At 37.7% G+C, this 22,549-nt stretch overlaps 1 protein-coding gene across 1 annotated transcript in view; it reads right to left on the reverse strand.

The window, feature by feature from the left end:
• Positions 1-22,549, reverse strand: part of MYOM1 (myomesin 1) — a 149,087-nt gene that overhangs the window by 116,156 nt on the left and 10,382 nt on the right. The window contains exons 3-4 of the mRNA XM_081802546.1: positions 18,419-18,469; positions 13,094-13,419 (exon numbers count right to left, since the gene is read on the reverse strand). Of these exons, the coding sequence (XP_081658672.1) occupies positions 13,094-13,392 (299 nt within the window). The 5' untranslated portion in view covers positions 13,393-13,419; positions 18,419-18,469. The remainder of the gene's footprint in view (positions 1-13,093; positions 13,420-18,418; positions 18,470-22,549) is intronic.

Raw genomic sequence — 22,549 nt, forward strand, 5'->3', positions numbered from 1 at the left:
CTATTGGGTATTTACCCCAAAGATACAAAGGTAGTGATCCGAAGGGGCACATGCACCCCAATGTTTATAGCAGCAATGTCCACAATAGCCAAACTATGGAAAGAGCCTAGATGTCCATCAACAGATGAATGGATAAAGAAGATGTGGTATATTTATACAATGGAATATTATACAGCCATCAAAAATGAAATCTTGCCATTTGCAATGATGTGGATGGAACTAGAGGGTATTATGCTAAGCGAAATAAGTCAATCAGAGAAAGACAATTATCATATGATCTCACTGATATGTGGAATTTGAGAAACAAGGCAGAGGACCATGGGGGAAGAGAGGGAAAAATGAAACAGGATGAAACCAGAGAGGGAGACAAACTATAAGAGACTCTTAATCTCAGGAAACAAACTGAGGGTTGTTGGAGTGGAGGGGGGAGGAAGGGATGGGGTGGCTGGGTGATGGACATTGGGGAGAGTATGTGCTATGGTGGGCACTGTGAATTGTGTAAGACTGATGAATCACAGACCTGTACCCCTGAAACAATACATTATATGTTAATTAAAAAAAGTCATTCTTATATATATATTCTATTCCATTATATATAAATTACATTACTTTATATATATATAAATATATATAATGGAATATTACTCAGTGATAAAAAAAGATAAGATCTTGCCATTTACAACATGGATACACCAAGAAGGCATTATGCTAAGTGAAATAAGTCAAAGATAAATATCATGTGACTTCACTTTATGTGCAATCTAAAAAACAAATAAACAAAAAGCAGAAACAGACCTATAAACATAAAGAACAATCTGATGGTTGCCAGAGGCGAGGGGGTGGGAGGATGGGCAAAATGGGTGAAGGGGAGTGGAAGATACAGGCTTCCCATTATGGAATGAATAAGTCATAGAAATGAAAGTTATAGCATAGGAAATATAATTAATGGTACTGTAACAGTGTCATATGGTAACATGGTAGCTACACTTGTGGTGAGCAGTGCATAATGTATTGACTTGTTGAATCACTATGCTGTACACCTGAAACTAATGGCATTGTGTGTCAACTATACCTCAATAAAAAATTCAGTATCTAATAAAATATCACTCAAAACTAAAGGCTGAGTAAAGATTCCCAGACAAATAAAAACTGAATTGATTGCTAGCAGACCTGCCTGATAAGAAATGCTAAAGCAAATCCCTCAGGTTTAAAGGAAATGACACCAGACAGTAATCTGAACCCACACAAAAAAATGAAGAGCACCACAAAGCAAATAATTGGGTAAATATGTATATGAATATATATATATTTTTATTCTCTTAAATTCTTTGAAGATATAAAATTGCATAAAACAATAGTTAACACAATGCATTGTTGGGTTTATAATATATATAACTGTAATATATATGACAGTAGTTCAAAAGGCAGGGGAGGAAATGAAGCTATATTGGAACAAAATTTCTATTTCTACCAGTAATAAATTACTATAAATGTGAAGTAGAATGGGATGAGTTAATAAGTGTATTGTAATTCCTAAAGCAATCCCTTTAAGAAAAAAACAAAAAATATAGTTAAGAAACAAAGAAATTAAATGGTACACTAAAAATATCTATTTAACACAAAACAGGGCAATAAAGGAGGAACAAATGAACAAAGGATATGAGATATACCAAAAACCCCACAAAAGTACCAAATGTAAGTCCAGCCATTTTGGTAATTTTATTAAATGTGAAGGGATTAAAAACTCCAAGGAACAGCAGAGATTGTCAGAATGGATTTTTAAAAATCCAATTGTATGCTGCTATGAAAGCCACACCATAAGTTCAAAGATATATAGGGGCACCTGGCTGGCTCAGTTGGTGAAACATGTGACTCTTGATCTTGGGATTATGATTTAAGCCCCACGTTGGTTGTAGAGATAAGTTTAAAATCATAGCTTTAAAAAAAAATTCAAAGACACACATGTGCTAAAGTAAAAGAATGAAAAAGATATACTGTGCAAATGATAACCACAAGGAGCCAGAGAGGTTATATTAATATAAAAAAATATACTTTAAACCAAAATATTACTAGGGACAGAGAGAAACATTTCATAATGGTAAGAGGGTCAATTCCTCAGAAAAGTATGGCAATTACAAATTTATATGCACCAACGGAGTCCTAAAATATGTGAAGCAAAAAGTGACATAATTGAAAGAAAAAATAGAAAATTAAAAATGACTGGAGACTTCAATATGGTACTCTCAATAACTGATAAAACTAGACAAAAGCAAGGATGTAGGTGTCTTAAATAACACTATCAATCAACTTGACCTAACTGACCTTTCTAGAATACTTTACCCAATGGCAACAAAGTACATATTCTTTTCAACATTCTCCAGGACAGTTCATATGCTACCTCACAAAACAATCTCAATCAACTGAAATGGATTTAAATCATACAAAATATATTATCTGACAGCAGAAGAACTAAATAAGAATCTATAGAAGAAAGGAATTTAGAAAATCCTCAAGCATCAGGAGACTAACAACATACTTCTAAATAACTCACTTATGAGAAAAGAAATCACAATGGAATTAGAAGATATTGTGAACTACATGAAAACAAAAAAACACAACATATCAAAATATATGGGATATGGCAAAGCAGTGGTTAGAGGAATGTTTATAGCTTTAAGTGTCTATCTTAGAAAAGAAGAAAGGTCTCAAATTAATAATTTAAGCACTGTAAGAAGTTTGAAAAAAGATTAAACTAAACATGAAACAAAAAGAAGGGAGATATAATAAAGATTAGAGAAGAAATCAGTTAAATAGAAAAAAGAACAACAACAAATAAAATCAGTTAAACAAAGGTTGGTTCACTGAAAAGATCAAGAAAATTGACAAACCTTTCACTAGACTAACCATGAAAAAAGAGAGAAGACACAAATTACCAAAGTCAAGAATGAAAGAGGAAACATCACTACCAACCCTACAGAAATTAAGTGGCTCACAAGCAAATGGTAGATGCATTTATATCAAGTAATTCAATCACTTAAATGAAATGGAAAAATTCCTGTAAAGACTCAAATTACCAAAACTAGCTTGAGAAGAAATTAAAACTCTGAATGGACCAATAATAAATTAAAAAGTTGAATTAGTAATTTAAAATCTTTGCACAATTAAATGGCTTCACTGAAGAATTCCATCAAACATTTAAAGAAGAAATAATACCAATCGCTTCCTAATTTCTTCCAAAACAGAGGAGAAGGAAACACTTCCCAACTTATTCTATAAGGCCAGTATTACCCGATATCAAAGCCAAACAAAGACATTATAGTAAAAGAAAACTACAGACCAATATCCCTCATGTACATAGATGCAGAAATCCTTCACACAATATTAGCAAACTGAATCCAGCAACATATAAAATATTAAACTAAGTGGAGTTTATCCCAGGAATGCAAGGTTGATTTACCATTTGAAAATCAATTAGTGTAACATATACCATATTAATAGAATGAAGAACAAAAATCACATTATCATCTCAATAGATGATAGTATTTGACAAAATTCAGCATTCCTTCATGTTAAAAACTCTCAACAAAATAGGAATAGAAGGGAACTTCCTCAATGCGATAAAGGTCATCTATGAAAAATCCATAGCTGGTATCAAATTTAATAGTAAAAAGAATAAATGCTTTCCTCCTGAAATTGGGAATAAGGGTATGATATTTGCTCTTGCACTTCTATTCAACATTGTATCAGAGTTTCTGGCCAGGACAGTTTAAAAAAAAACAACAACAACTGAAAGGAAGAAGTCTATCTTTAGTTGTTGATAGAATCATGTATGTAGAAAATCCTAAGAAATACAAATACACACAAAAATGCTAGTACTAATATATTAGTTCAGCAAGGTTACAGGATACAAAATCAAAACACAAAAATTATATTTCTATGTACTAACAATGAACAATGCAAAAATACAATTAAGACAATATCTGCATTCACAATAGTACCAAAAATATAAAATATTTAGGAATAACTTTGACAAAGAAGTATAAAACTTGTATTTGAAAACGATAAAACATTATTATGATAATGGTGAAAAAAGATCTGAATAAATAAATATTCCATGTTCATGGACTGAAAGACTTGACATTGTTAAGATGACGCATTTTTCAAAATTGTTCTACAGTTTCAACATGATTCTTATCAAAATCCCAGCAGATGTTTTTCTTTGTAGACATTGACAAGGTGATCTTAAAATTTATATAAAAATATGAAGGAACACATAGGCAAAAGATTTTCCATAAAAGAGGAACTAAGTTGAAGACTTATATTCACCCATTTCAAACTTTTTCTAAGCAACAGTAATTAAACCCCTGGGATACTGGTGTAAGGATAGGCATATAGATCAGTGGAACAGAACTGAGAGAAACAAACCTTCCTATTTATGATCAATTAATTTTTTATAAAAGTGCTAAGGAATTAAAGGGGAAAGAAAGTCTTTTCAACAAATGATGCTGGAACAATTGTATATCCATATGTGAAAGGATGAGTTTAGAACTTTACTCAATATCACACATATAATTTAATTAAAAATGGATCAAATTTCTGTATGTAAAGCTAAAATTACAAAACTCTTAGAAAATATGAAAGGGGAGCCTGGGTGGCTCAGTTGGTTAAGCATCTGCCTTCAGCTCAGGTCCTAAGATCAAGTCCCAAGTTGGGGCTCCCTGCTCAGTGGGGAGTCTGCTTCTCTCTCTCCCAGTCCCCCCTACTTGCGTTCCCTCTCTCGCTGTCTCTCTCTCTGTCAAATAAATAAATAAAATCTTTAAAAAAAAAAAAAGAAAACCATCCTTCTTGGCTGTCTGCTCCTCGAGACAGCCACTCCGCGTTTCTCATATCTGAAGTTCCATCTCTTTCATCTTCAAGACCCCCTAGAGGGTCAGGAGCAAGCACTTGAAGTTTGCAGTCTCTTTTTCCATTTCTACTTTTCCATCAGCCACATTTCTCCCTCTTGCAAAACTTGAAAGAATACTTTCTTTGGGGTTTTACAAAAAGGATGTTTTGGATCTACTTTTGATTTAAAACAACTTCATTCAATGATCCTCCTTTGATATGGGATCATGTCAGGCTCAACACTTTCTACTGACATTTCAATTTTCCTGTTTCCCAATCTCAACACTTATGGAGGTTTCAGGAGAACATCAAAGTTAGTAGATAAACAGGAGGCTTTGAGTCCTTTCTTTTTTGCTAATATACTTTGCAGAAAAAGCTACTTATAAGATATAAACATGAATTTAGTTTGATCAACATCACTCTTGAAATTTACTGACATGTAGTGTCATAACAAACAACCACCCTTGGGTTTTTTGTTTGTTTTGCATAATTTGCCTTATACTTATCCTTTCTCCCCCCATCTCCATTTCTTTCTCAGCAACAGAAATATCTCATTTTTAGTTTTTAAAAAATGTTTAGTTACTTAAATAGGAATATAACCACAATTTTTTCTTCTATTTATTGCTTTATTTTTCCACTATTTAAGTTTCCACTGATAAGTAACATTTTTGGTAACTTTCCACTGATAAGTAACATTTTTGGTAACTTTCCACAGCTAATGTATAGCCGTGATCTAAAAGCAAATACCACGGGGGTCCGAACCACTTCTCAACATGAATGTGGAACAGTCATGTGTCCCAGAAAAGGCGGATGAGTAAAACACTGAGAGATTTAAATATTTTGTGGTTCTTATCTACATATATCCTTCAGTTTTTATCCATTTCTGACTATTTTAGCAATTGATCTAGATTATGTACTATTTTTAAACAGAAGTGAAAGGGTTTACTCCTTATTTCCTTGATATTGTATTATGCAAGCTGTTTGAAGATATTATCAGGAGAAGCCTTATAAAGTCTAAATCTGTGAACTAAAAATTTTCCAGGACTTTTAAAAGTTAGTCTTACTAACTTATTTACAAGGCAGCCCAGAAACCCACATCCCACCCCACTTTGAGGATGGTCACTATGGTGTCATGGAAGCTACCTTCCTCATTTGAAGTGCTCCTGCTTTCTCTTGTTTCATCTAGAAAGGCTGCTGTGGAAAAGGTCAAGCCTGTTGCAACAGCTCCCATGGGCTTCCAGAGTTCACAGACCTCTGTGGGGAAGCTCAGTTACACCTCGCTGCCCAACCAGCCAGGAACAAAGCTAACATTTCACATCAGAGCCTGGGAGATACCACTTTGCCCTTCTTCCACTTTTGGCTGACTCCTTCCTATTCTACTCTATTAAAGGACATGCCTTCCTCTCACAGGATGGTTCACCTGTCTGGGGAAGATGAATGCCATTCTGGAAGTATCTTGTATCATCTAAACTTGGATTTAACCTGCAAAAGAACCCAGCAAATAATATTTTTTGGGTAATAAAGCATAGGTAGCAGAGAATGAGCCAACATCTTTCCTGGCCTCAGTGTAAGGAAGGGCTTAAGTTAGATGAACTTTTGGTCTCTTCCTGCTTTGCCCATTTCACAGTTCCATGGATCTACAAACTGGTGATTATATGAAGCTGGTATTATCAGGAGTCATACTCCTAGGGACAGAAGATTGAACATGGTGAGGGCTACTCTCCTTGGTCTCAGGGTATGTCTTTGGGATTCAGTGCATAATTGCCTTTTAAAGAAGCAAACAGCAATAAACTTGCCTATTTCTGGGGCGGGGGGGGGGGCGGGAAGTAACTGGCTTTTCCGCTTTCATTAGATTTTCCTCTGACCTTCTCTGATCACATGGGAAGTAATTTAATTCATCATTTTCTGGGTACTTAAATTCTGTAAGACAAATCCCAGAGCGTTGTATTGATTTTTGTAACCCAGAAAACATGGTGCTTTTTCCTTATATATATAATAGTTAAACTTTTATTTAGAGAAGAGGCTATAAGACTATTTCTAGAGGAGAAAAGATAAGAATACACAACCTGGATATATCAGTAGTTTTCCAAGCAAACTTCATTTCCCATAACAGTCTATGGTTCAATAATCTTTTGTAATTCAGATTCAGCTACTTGAATCTACAGGTGGACTCAAATCCCCATACAACTATGGTTATTTCAGGTACTTTTCTTCTTAAGTCCCATAAAAAGCACCAACAATGGGACAAGCTACTTTGTTGGATCTTGGGGAATGGAGAATAAGCATATGGTATTACCATCATCACATTACCTAAAGAGAATCTTAGAAAATTCATTGTATACAGAAAATCTATATGGATCTTTTCACAGCCTCAAAACTATGTGGCTACGGGAGCTGAAAAGCCCTATGAAAAAAATTGGTGGAATTCAGAATTCAGCAATAACTAACAGACCACCATATCTGTTCTGACTGCCCATCTGCTCCTGCCTGGACTATAGCATTAGCCTCCTACCTGGGTAACCTGCTTCTGCTTGTGCACCAGTCTGTTTTCCACACAGCAGACACACCGATCCTGTTACAGCTTAAGTCAGCTCATATCATTCCTCTTCCCTAAACTTTGTCACAACTCCCTCCAACTCAGAATAAAAAATTCTTACAATGGCCCACAAGACCCTATATGGTTGGCCTTGCCCTAATATTACCTTTCTGACATCTTCACCAGCTCTTTCCCTCACTCCTCATTCCCTCAGTGGCCTCGATGCTGTTCCTTGCTGAAAGGCCTGGCAGTGGCAATTCCTGATGCCTGGTGCACCTTTCTCCCAGAGAACTCCCTCTGCTACTTCATGTCTTTGCTCAGATATCACCTTCTCAAAGGGGCGTGCCCCCCATACCTGATCCTTCTTAGCCTACTCTATTTTTTATTGCTTCCATAAAATCTACTACCTTCTAGCATGATATAAAATTCAATGTCTTTTTTATTATGTTTATTGTTTATGGCCTGTCCCTCATGCTAGAATATATGCTCCATGAGGGCAGGAACCTTTGTCGGTTTTGTTCAGCAGTTTATCCCAAGCACCTGGCGCAGTGCTTAGCACACAGGAGGCACTCAGGAAGTATTTGTTGAATGAATGACCAATACCTAGACTTCAATGACTGTCCCCATGCGCCAGCTATTACACTAAGTACCTTATGTCATTATTTCTTTTAGACTTCACAACATGAGGGGTGAACATTTTCCCCACTTCACAGATGAAGAAACTGAGAGGTTAACTAGCTCCTGAAGTCACAAGCCTAACTGCAAGGAAGCACAGGCTCATTTGACCCCAAAGACTATCCACTTTGCATTATAACATCTGGAAAAGAATATGTAGAAAGTGGATACTAGTCTGATGCCAACAGCTGAGGTCAAGACACAAAAATGTCCACAAGGCAGTAGATTTCTTTGCTAACGTCTTTTGAAACCACACCAGGGTGGGAAATGGAGCAAGTTCTCAGGTCCCCCTCAGTCTCTGCTGCAATCAGACCTGCCAATAGAAGATGAGGGCTTCTGTGTTTAGTGGTCTCTATTTTTAGCACTGGTATCTTCTGTCTGAATTGGAATTGTTTTGAGCATTAGCGTGTTCTTTGCAAACTATAATAGTAGTAACAACCGAGAGGAGTTGATCAATGTGACATGAGTGCAGGTTGAGGGCACAATTTAAGGTTAGGCAGAATGCCCCAGGCAAGCCACTATGTCTGATTCTAAGTGACAAGTTAAACAGTCTGTGAGGTTCCAGGTTTGGCATTCATGAATGCTCCTAGGATCGCCTGTTCCCTACTCTGAATCTTAGTTATTCTGGTGTTCAACAGCTTCTCCACAAGAAGGGCAAATAAAAGGAAATATAATGAAAAACTATATATTGATGCTTCAAGAAAAATCTGGTGGCCAGGAGGTCAAGGGGAGTTAGCTGATTATAACTGTCAATGGGTACCCATGAAAAGAGTGGAGGGTTTGGGGTAGGATGGGGGTTCAAATCATCATTCTACCACTTCTTAGTGCAAGAGAGAAAAGTTATTTAATCAATTTGGTCTCTGATTTTCTCATTTTTAAAATGGGGATATAATTTCTACCTTTCAGGGTTATTGTAAGGATACAATGGTACAGAGGATGCTGTGCTGAGTTGCATCATATGGGTTGAATGTCAATCTGTTTAGAATCAAGCAATTAAATATCTACCATTTCAACAAAGGGTTGAGGGACAACTCTACATCCCTCCATCATCTAAGAACTATGCTGTGTTGTCTCTGCTTTTTGAAAGTTATTCATTCCTATCAAGTGTAACAAAATATTTCACTTATTATTTCCAACTTAATGTATGATCCAGCCTACTCAAAAGAAAAGAAGGAACCATGATTCTCATAATACCACACTCCCTGTAAACATCTGCCTTATTTCATCCTAACTTTGTATAATATTGGCATTAAGAAAGGGATCCTCAGGCCACACACGGGGTTGTCTGATGTTTACATGTTGACTTTCCAGGGTGGTGGTTCTGACCTTTGTTGAGTCACAGGGTTCTCGGAGAATCTGGTGAAAGCTACCATCTTTCTCAGCAAAAACAAATTCTCAACTGTGCCTAATTTTGCACATAATTTCAGATCACCTAAGACCCTCCATTCATGGATAGAAGTTAAGAACCATTGCCTAATGGTAGTTATGAGTACCATTTCTCCTTTAATCTCTGATAGTATTTGTGGATTACTAGCATAAAACAATAATCTTGTGTCATTTTTGTCTTCCTGAATTAGGGTTTTTTTTTTCTCACTGTGGCTAAGAATAAAGGCATTTAGAATATGTCTTCCAGGATTTATTTTATAACCCTGGGCTCAGAATTCAATTGGTAACTGATCTGTGCTTACAACCACATTGATGTTGAACGGGCCATTGTTCCTAAGACCTACTGAGGTCAGCCAAGCCCTGAGCACATATAAATCTCCATAGTTTCCACTTTACTACTGGACATCTAACTACAAAGCAGAGGCTAAAAATAGATCAAGCCTAGTGTTTACATACATTCCATGGAACCGCATTTCTAAACCTAGGGGTTTTAATCAACACTTTTCATAATCCAAAGAGAGATATTTCATTTAGCAGGGAAAAGTTATTCCATTTTGAGAGAGCAAAAACACAACCTAAAGGAATTATGAATATTTTGAAATGTTCAAAGAATATTATCTGAACCTGTTAGCTCTAGGTCTAAAAAAAAGAAAAACTAAAAACCCCAGCATTAGGTTGACTTTCTTTTCCTTTACACTGCATTACACAAAGGAAAAAAATATTGGTGTTTTCTTCCCTCTCTTGTTTCTAGGCCAACATTTCTAGGTCAACATGTTTCTGCCAAGAAGTCTGAGTTCTTCAAACATTAAGCCATTAATGAATAGCTACCTACTTACCTATCTACATAAATATAGACATTGCAGGAAAGAACACAATATGAAGTTGAGTATAGAAAAATGATTACAGTTCCATTTCCTATAAAAACTTTACTATGTGAGGCTTTTTAAAGCTGAAATGGCTAAGTCTTCCAAAGATAACACAGAGCAAATGTTTTCTGAACAAAATATAAAAGTGCTCAAAGGTTTAATTACTAATGTTTAATATAATATATCCCAGTATAAAGAAATATGAATATTACACATGTGGTTAAAAGGATGTTTTGTTTAAAATTAAAATAATTTGGGCGCCTGGGTGGCTCAGTTGGTTAAGCGACTGCCTTCGGCTCAGGTCATGATCCTGGAGTCCCTGGATCGAGTCCTGCATCGGGCTCCCTACTCGGCGGGGAGTCTGCTTCTCCCTCTGACCCTCCCCTCTCTCATGTGCTTGCTCTCTCTCATTCTCTCTCTCTCAAATAAATAAATAAAATCTTTTAAAAAAATAAATAAATAAAATAAATAAATAAATAAAATTAAAATAATTTAACATAAAATTTAGCAATAGAGTTGAAGAAGTAAAGATCTCTTTAAAATACAAATTCATAAAACTTGTAGATCATACTGCCTTGGGGAAATGAAATAAGTACACAAGCAGTTCCATTAGCAACATCTTCTATAGACTCAGTACAGGCAGTCCATGAAAATGGATATTTAAAATGTAATCCTCCTCTATTAAAAGACAGCTGCTTTCCTAAACGAGGTTCTTAATGTTCTACAGAACATTCTTCAGAACAAAATGATGCTGTCCCATACACATGGTGTTAATTCCTCTCAACTTTCCTTTGGAAGGCAGTTCATTTAAAGCAAGTGCTAAAAGAAATGAATTCACCTTAGTGACCATATTTCCATATTTACAACCAACACCAAGTCCTGCTGAATATCCCATGAAAGTGAGATTGCAAAATGATCCTGTTCCATTTTAAATGGAATTTCATAACGTGGCCATCAGACATTCCAGGCAAACCCCAGCGGACTCTGGTTCTGTTACTAAACAGAGCAGAAGGGTCCCAGGAGGTCCCTGTCAGTGCCCGAGAAACAACAGCCATAGATCAGATGCTGCTTAAATCCAATGGGGATTCAGGAATTTCTGCCTTCAGAAACTAGCCTCACTTCTATTCATACAATCCACTGCATTATTTCCTCAATAACTTCTTTAACTCCCAGAAAGAAACACTTTTCTAATTGTCCTAACAGATATTTTGTGGACTTAAATTTTGTAAGACTTAAAATTATATTATGTTGATAACTAAAAAAATGCAATCTATGCCAGATGCTTTGGAAAGGCAGACTTGAGGCAGCAGGTGGTTATTTACCATATATCCCAGAAATGTTTACATTTGCAAGTTCAGCAATTCCTTCTGTGGACTATAGATAGATTTTTAATAAAATCACGTGAATCTTGCAAGTGTTTTTTAATCCCAATGAAACATTTCATTCTGGATATCAAGAAAATAAAAACCGGCTTGGGCTGAGAAAGTAAGCATCTGCCCAGCATTCATCAGGCTGGAACTACAGACACAGAAGCCAACTGCAAAGTTCACAGAAAACATTTCTCTCAGGGACACTGCTGCTAAAAAGGGTTGTGGTAACCTCCTTCTCTGAGTGACTACAGACTCACTGAGAAACTTTCTTCTCTAATATCAAAGATTACCAGTAAGTTTGCTGTTTGAAATTTTATCAGTAAGAATGAGACATTGCCTGGATGACCCCATTTGCTGTTGACACAGAGAAGCAGCCTCAGTTCCCAACTCAGGTGCTGAGCTCCACATAAAGGGCTTCTGGATACAACAGTCCTCAACTTCACTGTTTCCAATAGAAACAGGACACTGGGTTTGCTTTGCAGACCAGACCTGCATGTAAACTCCACTCTTCCTAGAATCCTAATATAGTAACTCTCTTTTCCTCTGCTGTGTGGTCTCCCTCATTGCAATGGGTTGATAAATCTACTTTTATCAGAATACAGGTTTGTTTCTGGTAGTCTTAGGCTGACTGAGATAGGGGCCTGGTTGTATAAAATGCTCTAGCTAAAAAAAATATCTGCTGCCTACCTGAACGATGGCTCAGAATTCTAATACTGGCTCTCAGATACTGAAAAAGTAGAACGCATCTCTACTGTGGTTTGGGCGCCTGTGACCTGTGAATTTTAAATTCTATACTGGCTTCTCATCTAAGTAGAAACATTCTGAGGGCCAGGAAACCTGCTGTGAGCATTGAAATGATGTTTTCTGGCTCTGCTGCTACTGAATGTTGAACTCAATCTGTGGCAGAACTTCTCTGCTTCTAGCAATATCACAGTTGGCAACGCAAGCAAGACATGCCAGTGTGATTATGAAGCTCTCTGTGAAACTCAAACGGTAAAGGGAAATAGGTACACGTAAGTCCCAGGTCTCCCAAATACAGGGCCTCACTCCACCGCTGATTTGTTTTTTTAAAAGATTTTATTTATTTATTTCAGAGAGAGAGAGAGAAAGAGAGCGCAGGGGAGAAGCAGAGGGAGAGGGACAAGCAGACTCTGTGCTGAGCACAGAACCCTATAGGCTTGATCTCAAGATCCTAAGATCATGACCTGAGCCAAAACCAAGAGTCAGATGCTTAACGAATGAGCCACCCAGGCGCCCCACTCCAAACCTGATTTAAATGTAGGGCTGCCAGACCAAAAGAAGGGAAAACATGATGTAGGAGGGTTATTCAGAGAGTGTGCCTTTGAGCTAAGGTTGGAAGGCTGCTTCTGACATACCCGTGGGAGTAGCCGTAATCGTAGGCCGAGGCTGTCTTCCGACTGGCTGCGAATGCATGGGTAGATTCAGTGGCCTGGGAGGCCTGCTGCTGGTAGGAGCCCGTGGACGCCTGGCTGAAGGCCCCGGATTCCTGGCGGTGCGCAGTGGCGGAGCGGCTGCTGTAGGCCGTGGAGCCATGGGTGTAGATGGCAGAGCTTTTCTTCTCCTGCTGGTACTGGCTCATGGTGCTGCGAAGGTCCCTGTTTCTGTAGCTGCTGTCATAGTGCTGGTGGAGCTTCTGATAAATGGGCAGAGACATCGTGTGCCCTGGAGGGAGCCAGGTGACCTACAAGAAAGCAGCAACTTGTGAGTGAACTATTAAGAAACAAGGTATCTAAATCAATATGTAAAAATAAATACTCTTACCTTTTCCAAAGAGCAAATGGAAAAGGACGTGAAGGTTAGCTTAACTGGTTACTCAGCAAACTTTCTACTTCATAGCCCACATAAGCCCGCTCCATCATTGGGCTGCCTTCTAATCTGGGTTTGGTTTTTTGGGTTTTGTTTTAATAACCAGGAGGTCTTTACAAAGCTTCCCTACCCTAGCTATTGTGTTTTTTCCTCAGACCTTTCATAATATGTATTTCAAATTTTCTGGCATTTTATCCTGATAGGGGCTTCGTCTGGAAGAATATGTAATGATGGAGAGTCTGTGTCACGGTCAATGTGGTTTCATTCAACAAATAATTATTGAGCACCTACTATAAGCCTGGTACTGTTCCAGCACAAGAAATACGGAGATGAACAAAACGAAATCCCTGCTCTGATAACCTTAGCTAGAACTTTATATTCTATTGCAGGTGATAGCCAATAGAGAAAATAAGTAAAATATAAGGTATAACAGAATGGGCTAAATGCTACAGAGAAAAATAAAGCAGGAAAGGGAGTTGGGATGCAATTTTAAACAGTCTCATCAGGGATGGCTTCTGAGCATAAAAGTGTCATCTGAGCATGAGAAAATTAGAAGAAGAGTGTCCTAGATGGAAGACCATAGCAAAGACTCTAGGGTGTGCACATGCGTGTTGTACTCCAGGCAGTGAAGTACAAATAGGCAGTGAAGCTACAAGGAGTGAGCGGGGTGCAGGGAGATGGATAGGAGACGATGCCGGGGGCGGGGGGTGGGGGTGTAGGTCTGATGAGCAACTGTAGGGTCTTTGTCTTTCCCTCTGAAAGGGCTGGAAAAACCATCAGAAAGTTCCAAACTGAGACTCTTGCTGATGTATAAAGGACAGACTATTGAGGGACAAGAATGAAAGCCAGAAGACCAATTAGAAGGCTGTTATAGGGGCACCTGGCTGGCTCAGTCAGTGGAACGTGCGACTCTTGATCTCAGGGTTGTGGGTTTTAGCCCCATTTTGGGTGGAGAGATTACTTAAAAATAAAAACTTTAAAGAATTTTTTTTAAGGGCGTCTGGGTTGCTCAATCGATTAAGCATCTGCCTTCAGCTCAGGTCATGACCCTGGGGTCCTGGGATAGAGCCCCACATCTGGATCCCTGCTCAGTGGGGAATTTGCTTATCCCTCCCTCTCTACCCCTCCCTGTGCTCATGTGTGCTCTCTCTCTCAAATAAATAAAATCTTAAAAAAACTTTTTTAAAAAAGAAGGCTGTTATGAACTGAGTTATATTCCCCCAGATTCATATGTTGAAGTCCTAACCACCAGTACTTCAAAATGTGACTGTATTTGGAAACAGGGTCTTTACAGAGGAAATAAGGCTAACGTGAGATTATTAGGATGGGCCCTCATTCAATATGACTGGTGTCTCTATATGAAGAGGAAATTAGGACACAGATGTGTACGTATACAGAGGAAGACTATGTGAAGAGAAAAGAAGATCATCTATAAGCCAAGAAGAGAGGCCTCCGATAAAAATAATTCTACCAACACCTTGATCTCAGATTTCTAGCCTCCAGAATTGTGAGAAGATACATTTCTGTTGTTTAAGGCACCCAGTCTGTGGTACTTCGTTAGGGAAGCCCTAGCAAATGAAGGCAAAGGCCATTGCAATAGTCCAGGCTAAAGATGACAATGGTGGCAATGGAAATGTGAGAAGTGATCAGACTCAGTACATGTTTTGAAGGTAGAACCAACAGCATTTGCTGAAAGTTCTGAATTAGGGTGTGAAACAAAGAGAGGGGTGAGAGATGATCCTGAGGTTTTCTCCTGAGTAACTGGAAGATCGAAGTTGCTGTTAACTGAGATGGGCAGGAGTGTAAGAAAGCACAGTTAGGGATGAAAGAACAGGAGATGGGTCTGAGATATTCTACAGTTGAGATACTTGCTAGACATCCAAGTGGAGATGTTAAATTGCATTCATGACTTTAGAGCACAGGGTAAAGGTCCAGGATGGACACCTGCATTCAGCAGTCACCAACATATAAGATGGTACATAAAGCCAAAAAATAGATGAAAAGTCCTAGGACTGAACACTGGAGTTTGCTTATATGGTTGACCCTTGAACAATGCAGAGGCTAGAGGGGCCAACCCCACCCCCACCTGCACAAAAATCCGCCTATCACCTTTGACTTCCTCCTGAATTTCATTGCCAATAGCCAGCTGTTGACTAGAAGCCTTACTGATAACATAAACAGTGGATTAACACATATTTTGCACCTTATATGTATTTTATACCGTATTATTACAATAAAGTAAGCTAGAGAAAAGAAAATATTAATAAATCAAAAAGAAAATACATTTACAATACTGTACTATATTTATCCAAAAAAATGTGTGTAAGTGGGCCCATGCAGTTCAAACCCGTGTTGTTCAAGGGCCAACTGTATTATCTTATAATGAACTCTGTCAAATCTCACAAACACTTCAAAAAGGTATAGTGTCAAACCAGATTATTTGCTCCCTTAAAGAATATGAAGTCTTCTAATCTTCTTACATAAAGAAGTAAGAGTCAGTCATAGTGTAGCAGTTTGTATCGTGAACTTGAGCTAACAGTTCAACTGACAAAAAGATAAGTTTGCTTAGCATAGGGAGGGGAGGCTTCACATTGCATGAGTTTCTTTTTTTTTTTAATTTTATTATGTTATGCTAATCACCATACATTAAATCATTGGCTTTTGATGTAGTGTTCCATGATTCACTGTTTGCTTATAACACCCAATGTTCCATTCAACACATGCTCTCCTCAAATACCCATCACCAGGCTAACCCATCCCCCACCCCCTCCCCTCTAGAACCCTCAGTTTGTTTCTCAGAGTCCATAGTCCCTCATGGTTTGTCTCCCCCTCCGATTCCCCCCCCTTCATTTTTCCCTTCCTACATGAGCTTCTTGACTACTGTGTCCACTGACAGGAGTCTATCAAGCCACATTGCTAACTTACCTCGATGAAGTAATAGTTTTATGAAAGCCCCTCCTCCAATTTGTAATGTTTTTGTGCATGTTCTGAAATGTTTTTAACATTTAAATTATATTTAAACATTTAAATAAATAAGCATAAATAACATTTAAAAATTTAAATATTTAATTTTACAAGTAAAATTGGTTGTGAGATAATTTTTTCCAAATCTCTTCTTTGATCATTTTAAATGAGGAATGAATCCTTTTAAACTTACCATGTTTTTGTCAAGTTTAAATCTACTTTTTATTTAAACTCTTTTATTTTTTTATTTATTTTTTTTAAAGATTTTTTATTTATTTATTTGACACAGCAAGAGAGGGAACACAAACGGGGGGAGTGGGAGAGGATTAAGCAAGCTTCTCGCAGAGCAGGGAGCCCAATGAGGGGCTCGATGCGGGGCTCGATGCGGGGTTCGATCCCAGGACCCTGGGATCATGACCTGAACCGAAGGCAGATGCTTAACGACTGAGCCACCCAGGCACCCCTATTTAAACTCTTTTAAAAGTCAGTATGTATTCCCTAGAGAAGAAAATCCAGCAAACTGCACTCCAGAAATATTTGTCTTGGGGCTCATGGAAGATATCAGTCTACATGGCATTTCCCAAGAGGAAAAAAATAGCTACTAGGCAAGCAACTTTGCTTCAACCCTTAAATAGATTGCTATCTTCTGTTCTAAAACATACAGAAAATTACCATATGTAATGAATAATTATTAAATTTTGATAAAACAAAAGGATTTGAATATATTAATACAGAAATATGTTAAGCAGTTATAAAGATAATAGGTAAGTTTCTTTAATGATACACAATATATTGTAACATGGCAAATATTATTTAAATGACATCCAAATAAATGATGAATAACCTTCTTATGTATTATGTTATAAGCTAAGTTCATATATGCTAACGTGACTTGAAATGCTGTCATTTTCACAAAATAAAATCTTTAAATATCTTGCCCCAATTCTACTTTCCACTCTCTTTATTTCTATTTTCCCCAAAATATATTTATTTTAATAGTATTTCATATCACAGACACATGCATAATGTATTAAAAATAAACAGGGTCTGGCTTTAAGTCATCAGAGCTGGCTGTCACCACTCTGACCTCTGGAATGAAGGTAAGCTACCTTCTCTTCATCGGGTAAGTGAGGATTATCCCCAACACATGACTGCTAGAGTATGTTGGGAAGAAAGGTGGTTTGGTTGTCTTCTGTTTCTTTAAGACCTGCATTTTCTTTCTGAACATAATTTGGGAATTTTGGAAGAAATACTAATTCCATAATTGTAATCCTGATATGATACTTTTGTATAGGCATTAGAGGCTAAAAGCTGATTTAAATCATTCACAGAAAGTGTTAGCTTTAGGATCATTCTGTGGGGATCTATGTTGCCACTGAAATATTATTTAACCATTTCCATGTTAGAAATACCATAATGCACTCTTACACCTATTCACATGGCATTGTCAAACAAAATCACTGAATTAGAAACCAGGGACTTCAGAGTTAATTTACCTCGTTTGGTCTAATTTATAATCGGGACTATTGCAGGCATATGGAAGATAGAAAACACATTGTATCCTGCCACCTCATCCATTCCAGATTTTAACCAGACCATTGAACTATAACTTGGAAAGAGTACTGGGACTCACACTTACAGTTCCACCATTATCCCCTTAAGGTTCCAGAAACAGTAGCTTAACTTAAAAAGAACAGCATGGATGTGAGAGGAGAGCAGTGCCAGCGAAAACTGGCACCCTGCTGCTTTTGTCTTCCTTCCCAGGGGCTCCCCTTCGCTATTTCTCTCCTCTTCTGACCGCTCTCTGAGAAAACCACTGAACTCACAAGATGGAAAGAAACCACACACATGCAATGCTGTTAAGCACATCAAATATCAAGTGCATTCTTCTACCTCAGTGTCACACTTACCCGTGTTCAAAGGAGTGATGGTGGTAGAAATGCTCCGATGTGGCTGTGGAGCTGGATGAGAGAATGAAAAACCTCGTCGGTTGAATCCCAAAAAAAAGTGAAGAGGCAGGGCTAAAGACAGGACCCGGGGGACCAGTTCAAAAATAATGCATGTGGTCAGGCAGGAGAATGTCAGAGCCACATAGCCAGCCTTTTATGGCCAAGAGGGCAGACAAATATAGCAGCAAATGGGGAGGGGAGTCCTAACGAGAGGAAGAAAGAGGCCCTCACAGGTAGCTGCTTCAGTAATGTAATTACACCAATGCAAGTCAATGGGTCTGTCCTGATTAAACCAAATGCAGGATTTTTATTTGGCTGTAAGAGCTATTTTCAATCTCTTTATCACTGGATATTTAAAAGTGTAATGGAAAAAGTAATTTGTGCTGAGAACTAAAAATAGGTGTAGTAATTTGATTCCCAAAATGGACTTCATGGAATTTTAATGCCAAGATATGGTTCTGGGTGTGCTGTTCGTGACACATGTACAGTACATCTAAAAGACACAAGGTGAAAAAAGAACTTGAGGCTAACTAAACGCAAAACAAGTTAAAAATGGGTTGCATGTGGTGGTAATTTTGGTCTGACAATACACAGCCACTGTTTCTCTCGTGTCAGGAAAGTTTTTCAAAGTCGCAGCTTCTAGCTTGAGTATTTGAATCCCTTTTTTCATTAAATTAAAGCCTTTGAGAAGCAATACATTTTATCTTTCCTAAAGTAAGAGTAGGGTCAGTCTGTCCAACAAGAGATTCTCTTTCTTTGCTTTTCAGACTATGTAACAAATTAACAGGTGGCATAACCTGGTGGTCAGAGCCTGCATTTTAGAGGCAGACTAAAGCTAGATTCCTGGCCATCGATGGCACTTAACTGCCATGCAACCTCAAGCAATTAATTCTCCTTCCTAAGTTTCATTTTCCTTCTCTACAAAATAATATCCAAAGTATGGGAATGCTGTGGAGATTAAATGCAATAATGCACTTAACCCAGTGACTGCCACATAATACTCAGTGAACATCAACTATTATTACAGAAATAAACTCATTGTTCAGATTATACATATTGAGCTGGTTGGTTATGTTCTGACATGATATTACAGTGATATTACCTCAGCTGAACACAGATCACTTGTATCTATCAAAATATTGAACTGACCCAATATCATAGTCTACTTTATAATAACTTCCTTGGTGACAACTACAGTTAACACTAATGCACTGTGATGAGCACTTTATATACATGACCTCACTTAATTCTCATGGTACCCTGCAAGCCAGGTATGATTAGCTTCATTATACAGCCAAGGAAATCAAGACTTCGAAACGCAAAGTCATTTGCCAAAAATCACACAGCTAGTAAATGACAAATGCAATTCATTTAATCCATATTTGGACTCTGAATCCCATGCATTTTTTGTCAGGTATTGATGGATCCTCTAGTGACACTTCGTTTACAAGAAACTAGATATTTTGCAATGGTCTTCAAGCACAATTTAAGTCTCCATTCATAACCAACAGCAGCTTCTGAGCTAGGCAAAGTGCGCAAAAGAATGTATTCCACTTAGTCCTGACGCTGTTTCCTGGTAAAATTCAACTTGGCATTTCTTCATCTACACATACCTCCTGTGAGTATGCATATGGATGTTTTAGCTATTTGGAATCCATATGAGAGTTTTCGAAGCTTCATGTTCCCCAAGCATCCCTATGTTCTCTAAACATCCAATATAGAATGGTAGTGGTTCTGAGTTTTGTCCACCAGGCATTGGAATGGTTCCCAGTGAGCTGTTTCTCTAGAGAACATGGTAAGTTGTTTCAAATCTTCTCGAAGCAGGAGAGAAGAAAAATTAACAAAAATAAGAGGTATAAATCATCATAATACTAGCTAATATTTAATGACTACTTGCTATATGTCAGAAATTAATGCTAACTGCTTTACAATATCTTATTTGAACATCATATACACATAAAAACATTTTATGGATTATGAAGTTGAGATTTAGAGAGGTTGATATTCTTAATATCACACAACTGTATGTGACAGAGGATTTAAACTCAGTTCTGTTCTGCTCAGAGCGCAGTCATCATACCATATTGCCTTTCAACAATTTAACTGTGTGTGCGTGTGTGTATGTGTGTGTGTGAGTGTGTCTGTGTGTCTGTGTGTCTGTGTGTAGAGAGAGAGAGAGCCATGTGCCAATAATGTCCATTAGAAGTAAGAACTATTGGAGGGCCTGGGTGGCTCAGTCATTAGGCGTCTGCCTTCGGCTCAGGTCATGATCTCAGGGTCCTGGGATCAGGCCCTGCATCGGGCTCCCTGCTCCACGGGAAGCCTGCTTCTCCCTCTCCCCCTCCCCCTCCACCTGCTTGTGCTCCCTCTCTCACTGTGTCTCTCTCTGTCAAATAAATAAATAAAACCTTTAAAAAAAAAAAGTAAGAACTGTTACTAAAGAATTTCAGTTTTATTTCCTGTGTAACAGACAAGTATTAGATCAATAAAATATTTATTGAACTTTGATCCGTGTTAAGAATACAACATTAGAGAAGTCCACACACACTTGTGGAAAAACTAAAATATTATCATTTATTCACTGACACTCAGGATCCCAGTGAAAGTCAAATAGTTTATTTCAAACAAATACATAGATCTGACAAAAAAGCATGAGCTAGACCCAGCTTAGTATACTAAGTGATCTTTCTGTTATAGCATCATCTGGATTCAGCCTTTTCTAACAACATATTTATCTAAAATATAGCTATCCAGATCACACACATACTGTGTTGTACTGTATAATTAAACTAAAATTAAAGAAGAAAAATTTAGCTGGGCTCATAAAAATCAATTGTTGTGATTCAATCATTATTCCCTTATAGATGAATAATCATTCTGTCAATTACTCTGATTTAATCATAATGCCCTTACAGATGTGTAATTAATCTGAAAATTTAATGGAATGCTAACCAACTGTTAATTGCAAATTTCCCAGGAAACCATCTAATGGAAAATACTTTTAAAAAAGCATTTAACTATGTAAGTCCGGAAATTTAAAAAAATACTTGCTTTCAGAATCATAGTTGTTTTTTTTTTTTTAAAGTAATTTTAAGTAGACACAGGGGTGCCTGGGTGGCTCAGTCAGTTAAGCATCCGACTCTTGGTTTCAGCTCAGGTCATGATCTCAGGGTCACGAGATCAAGCCCCATGTCGGGCTCCACACTCAGCACGGAGCCTGCTTGAGATTCTCTCCTTTTCCCTCTCCCTCTCCTTGCTTGTGCGCTCACCCTCTCTCTCTAAAATAAATAAATAAAATATATATATTTTTAAAATAGATACATTCTCTCTTCAAATTATCTTTTTTTTTTTTAAAGATTTATTTATTTATTTGAGAGAGAGAATGAGATAGAGAGAGAGAGCGCAAGGGGGGGAGCGGGAGAGGGAGAAGCAGACTCCCCGCTGAGCAGGGGAGCCCGACGCGGGACTCGATCCCAGGACTCCAGGATCATGACCCGAGCCGAACGCAGTCGCTCAACCAACTGAGCCACCCAGGCACCCTCTCTTCAAATTATCTTTAGCAATATTAATATTCTTGGCGGTGCCTGGCTGGCTCAGGCAGAGAGCATTAGATTCTTGATCTCGGGGTTGTAAGTTTGAGCCCCACATTGGGTGTAGACATTACTAAAATTTTTTTTAATTTAAAAAAAAAATAAATAAAGAGTATTAACATTTTTATAAATGTGAAGTGCTGAATTTAACTAACAGTAGTGTATCCTGAAAGCCAAAATAAATATATAAATTATATTAGCCACTTAGTAATTTTCATTTTATGGAAGAGGAAAGAGTAGCAAACCATTAGTCTATGTATGAGGGAATAAACAAAGAAATATTCTTTAGAAATGTAATGTAAACAAAACAAAAACTAAATTCCAACTGAAATCAAAAAATGTTTTTAAAGCTGCTGGTAGTAGTTAACAATTACAACACATGCATCAACAATATGGAAAAATAGCACACATTGAAAACCTACTATGTCAGGCACTATGCCATGCCCCAGGGTTCAGGGGTGACTAACTGATGTCCCCAAAGTAGCCACCGTGTAGTTGGGTA

This window comes from Leptonychotes weddellii, chromosome 13 (genome assembly GCF_054177405.1).
Source record: "Leptonychotes weddellii isolate Sample4059 chromosome 13, ASM5417740v2, whole genome shotgun sequence".
In the NCBI taxonomy this organism is placed as follows: Eukaryota; Metazoa; Chordata; class Mammalia; order Carnivora; family Phocidae; genus Leptonychotes; species Leptonychotes weddellii.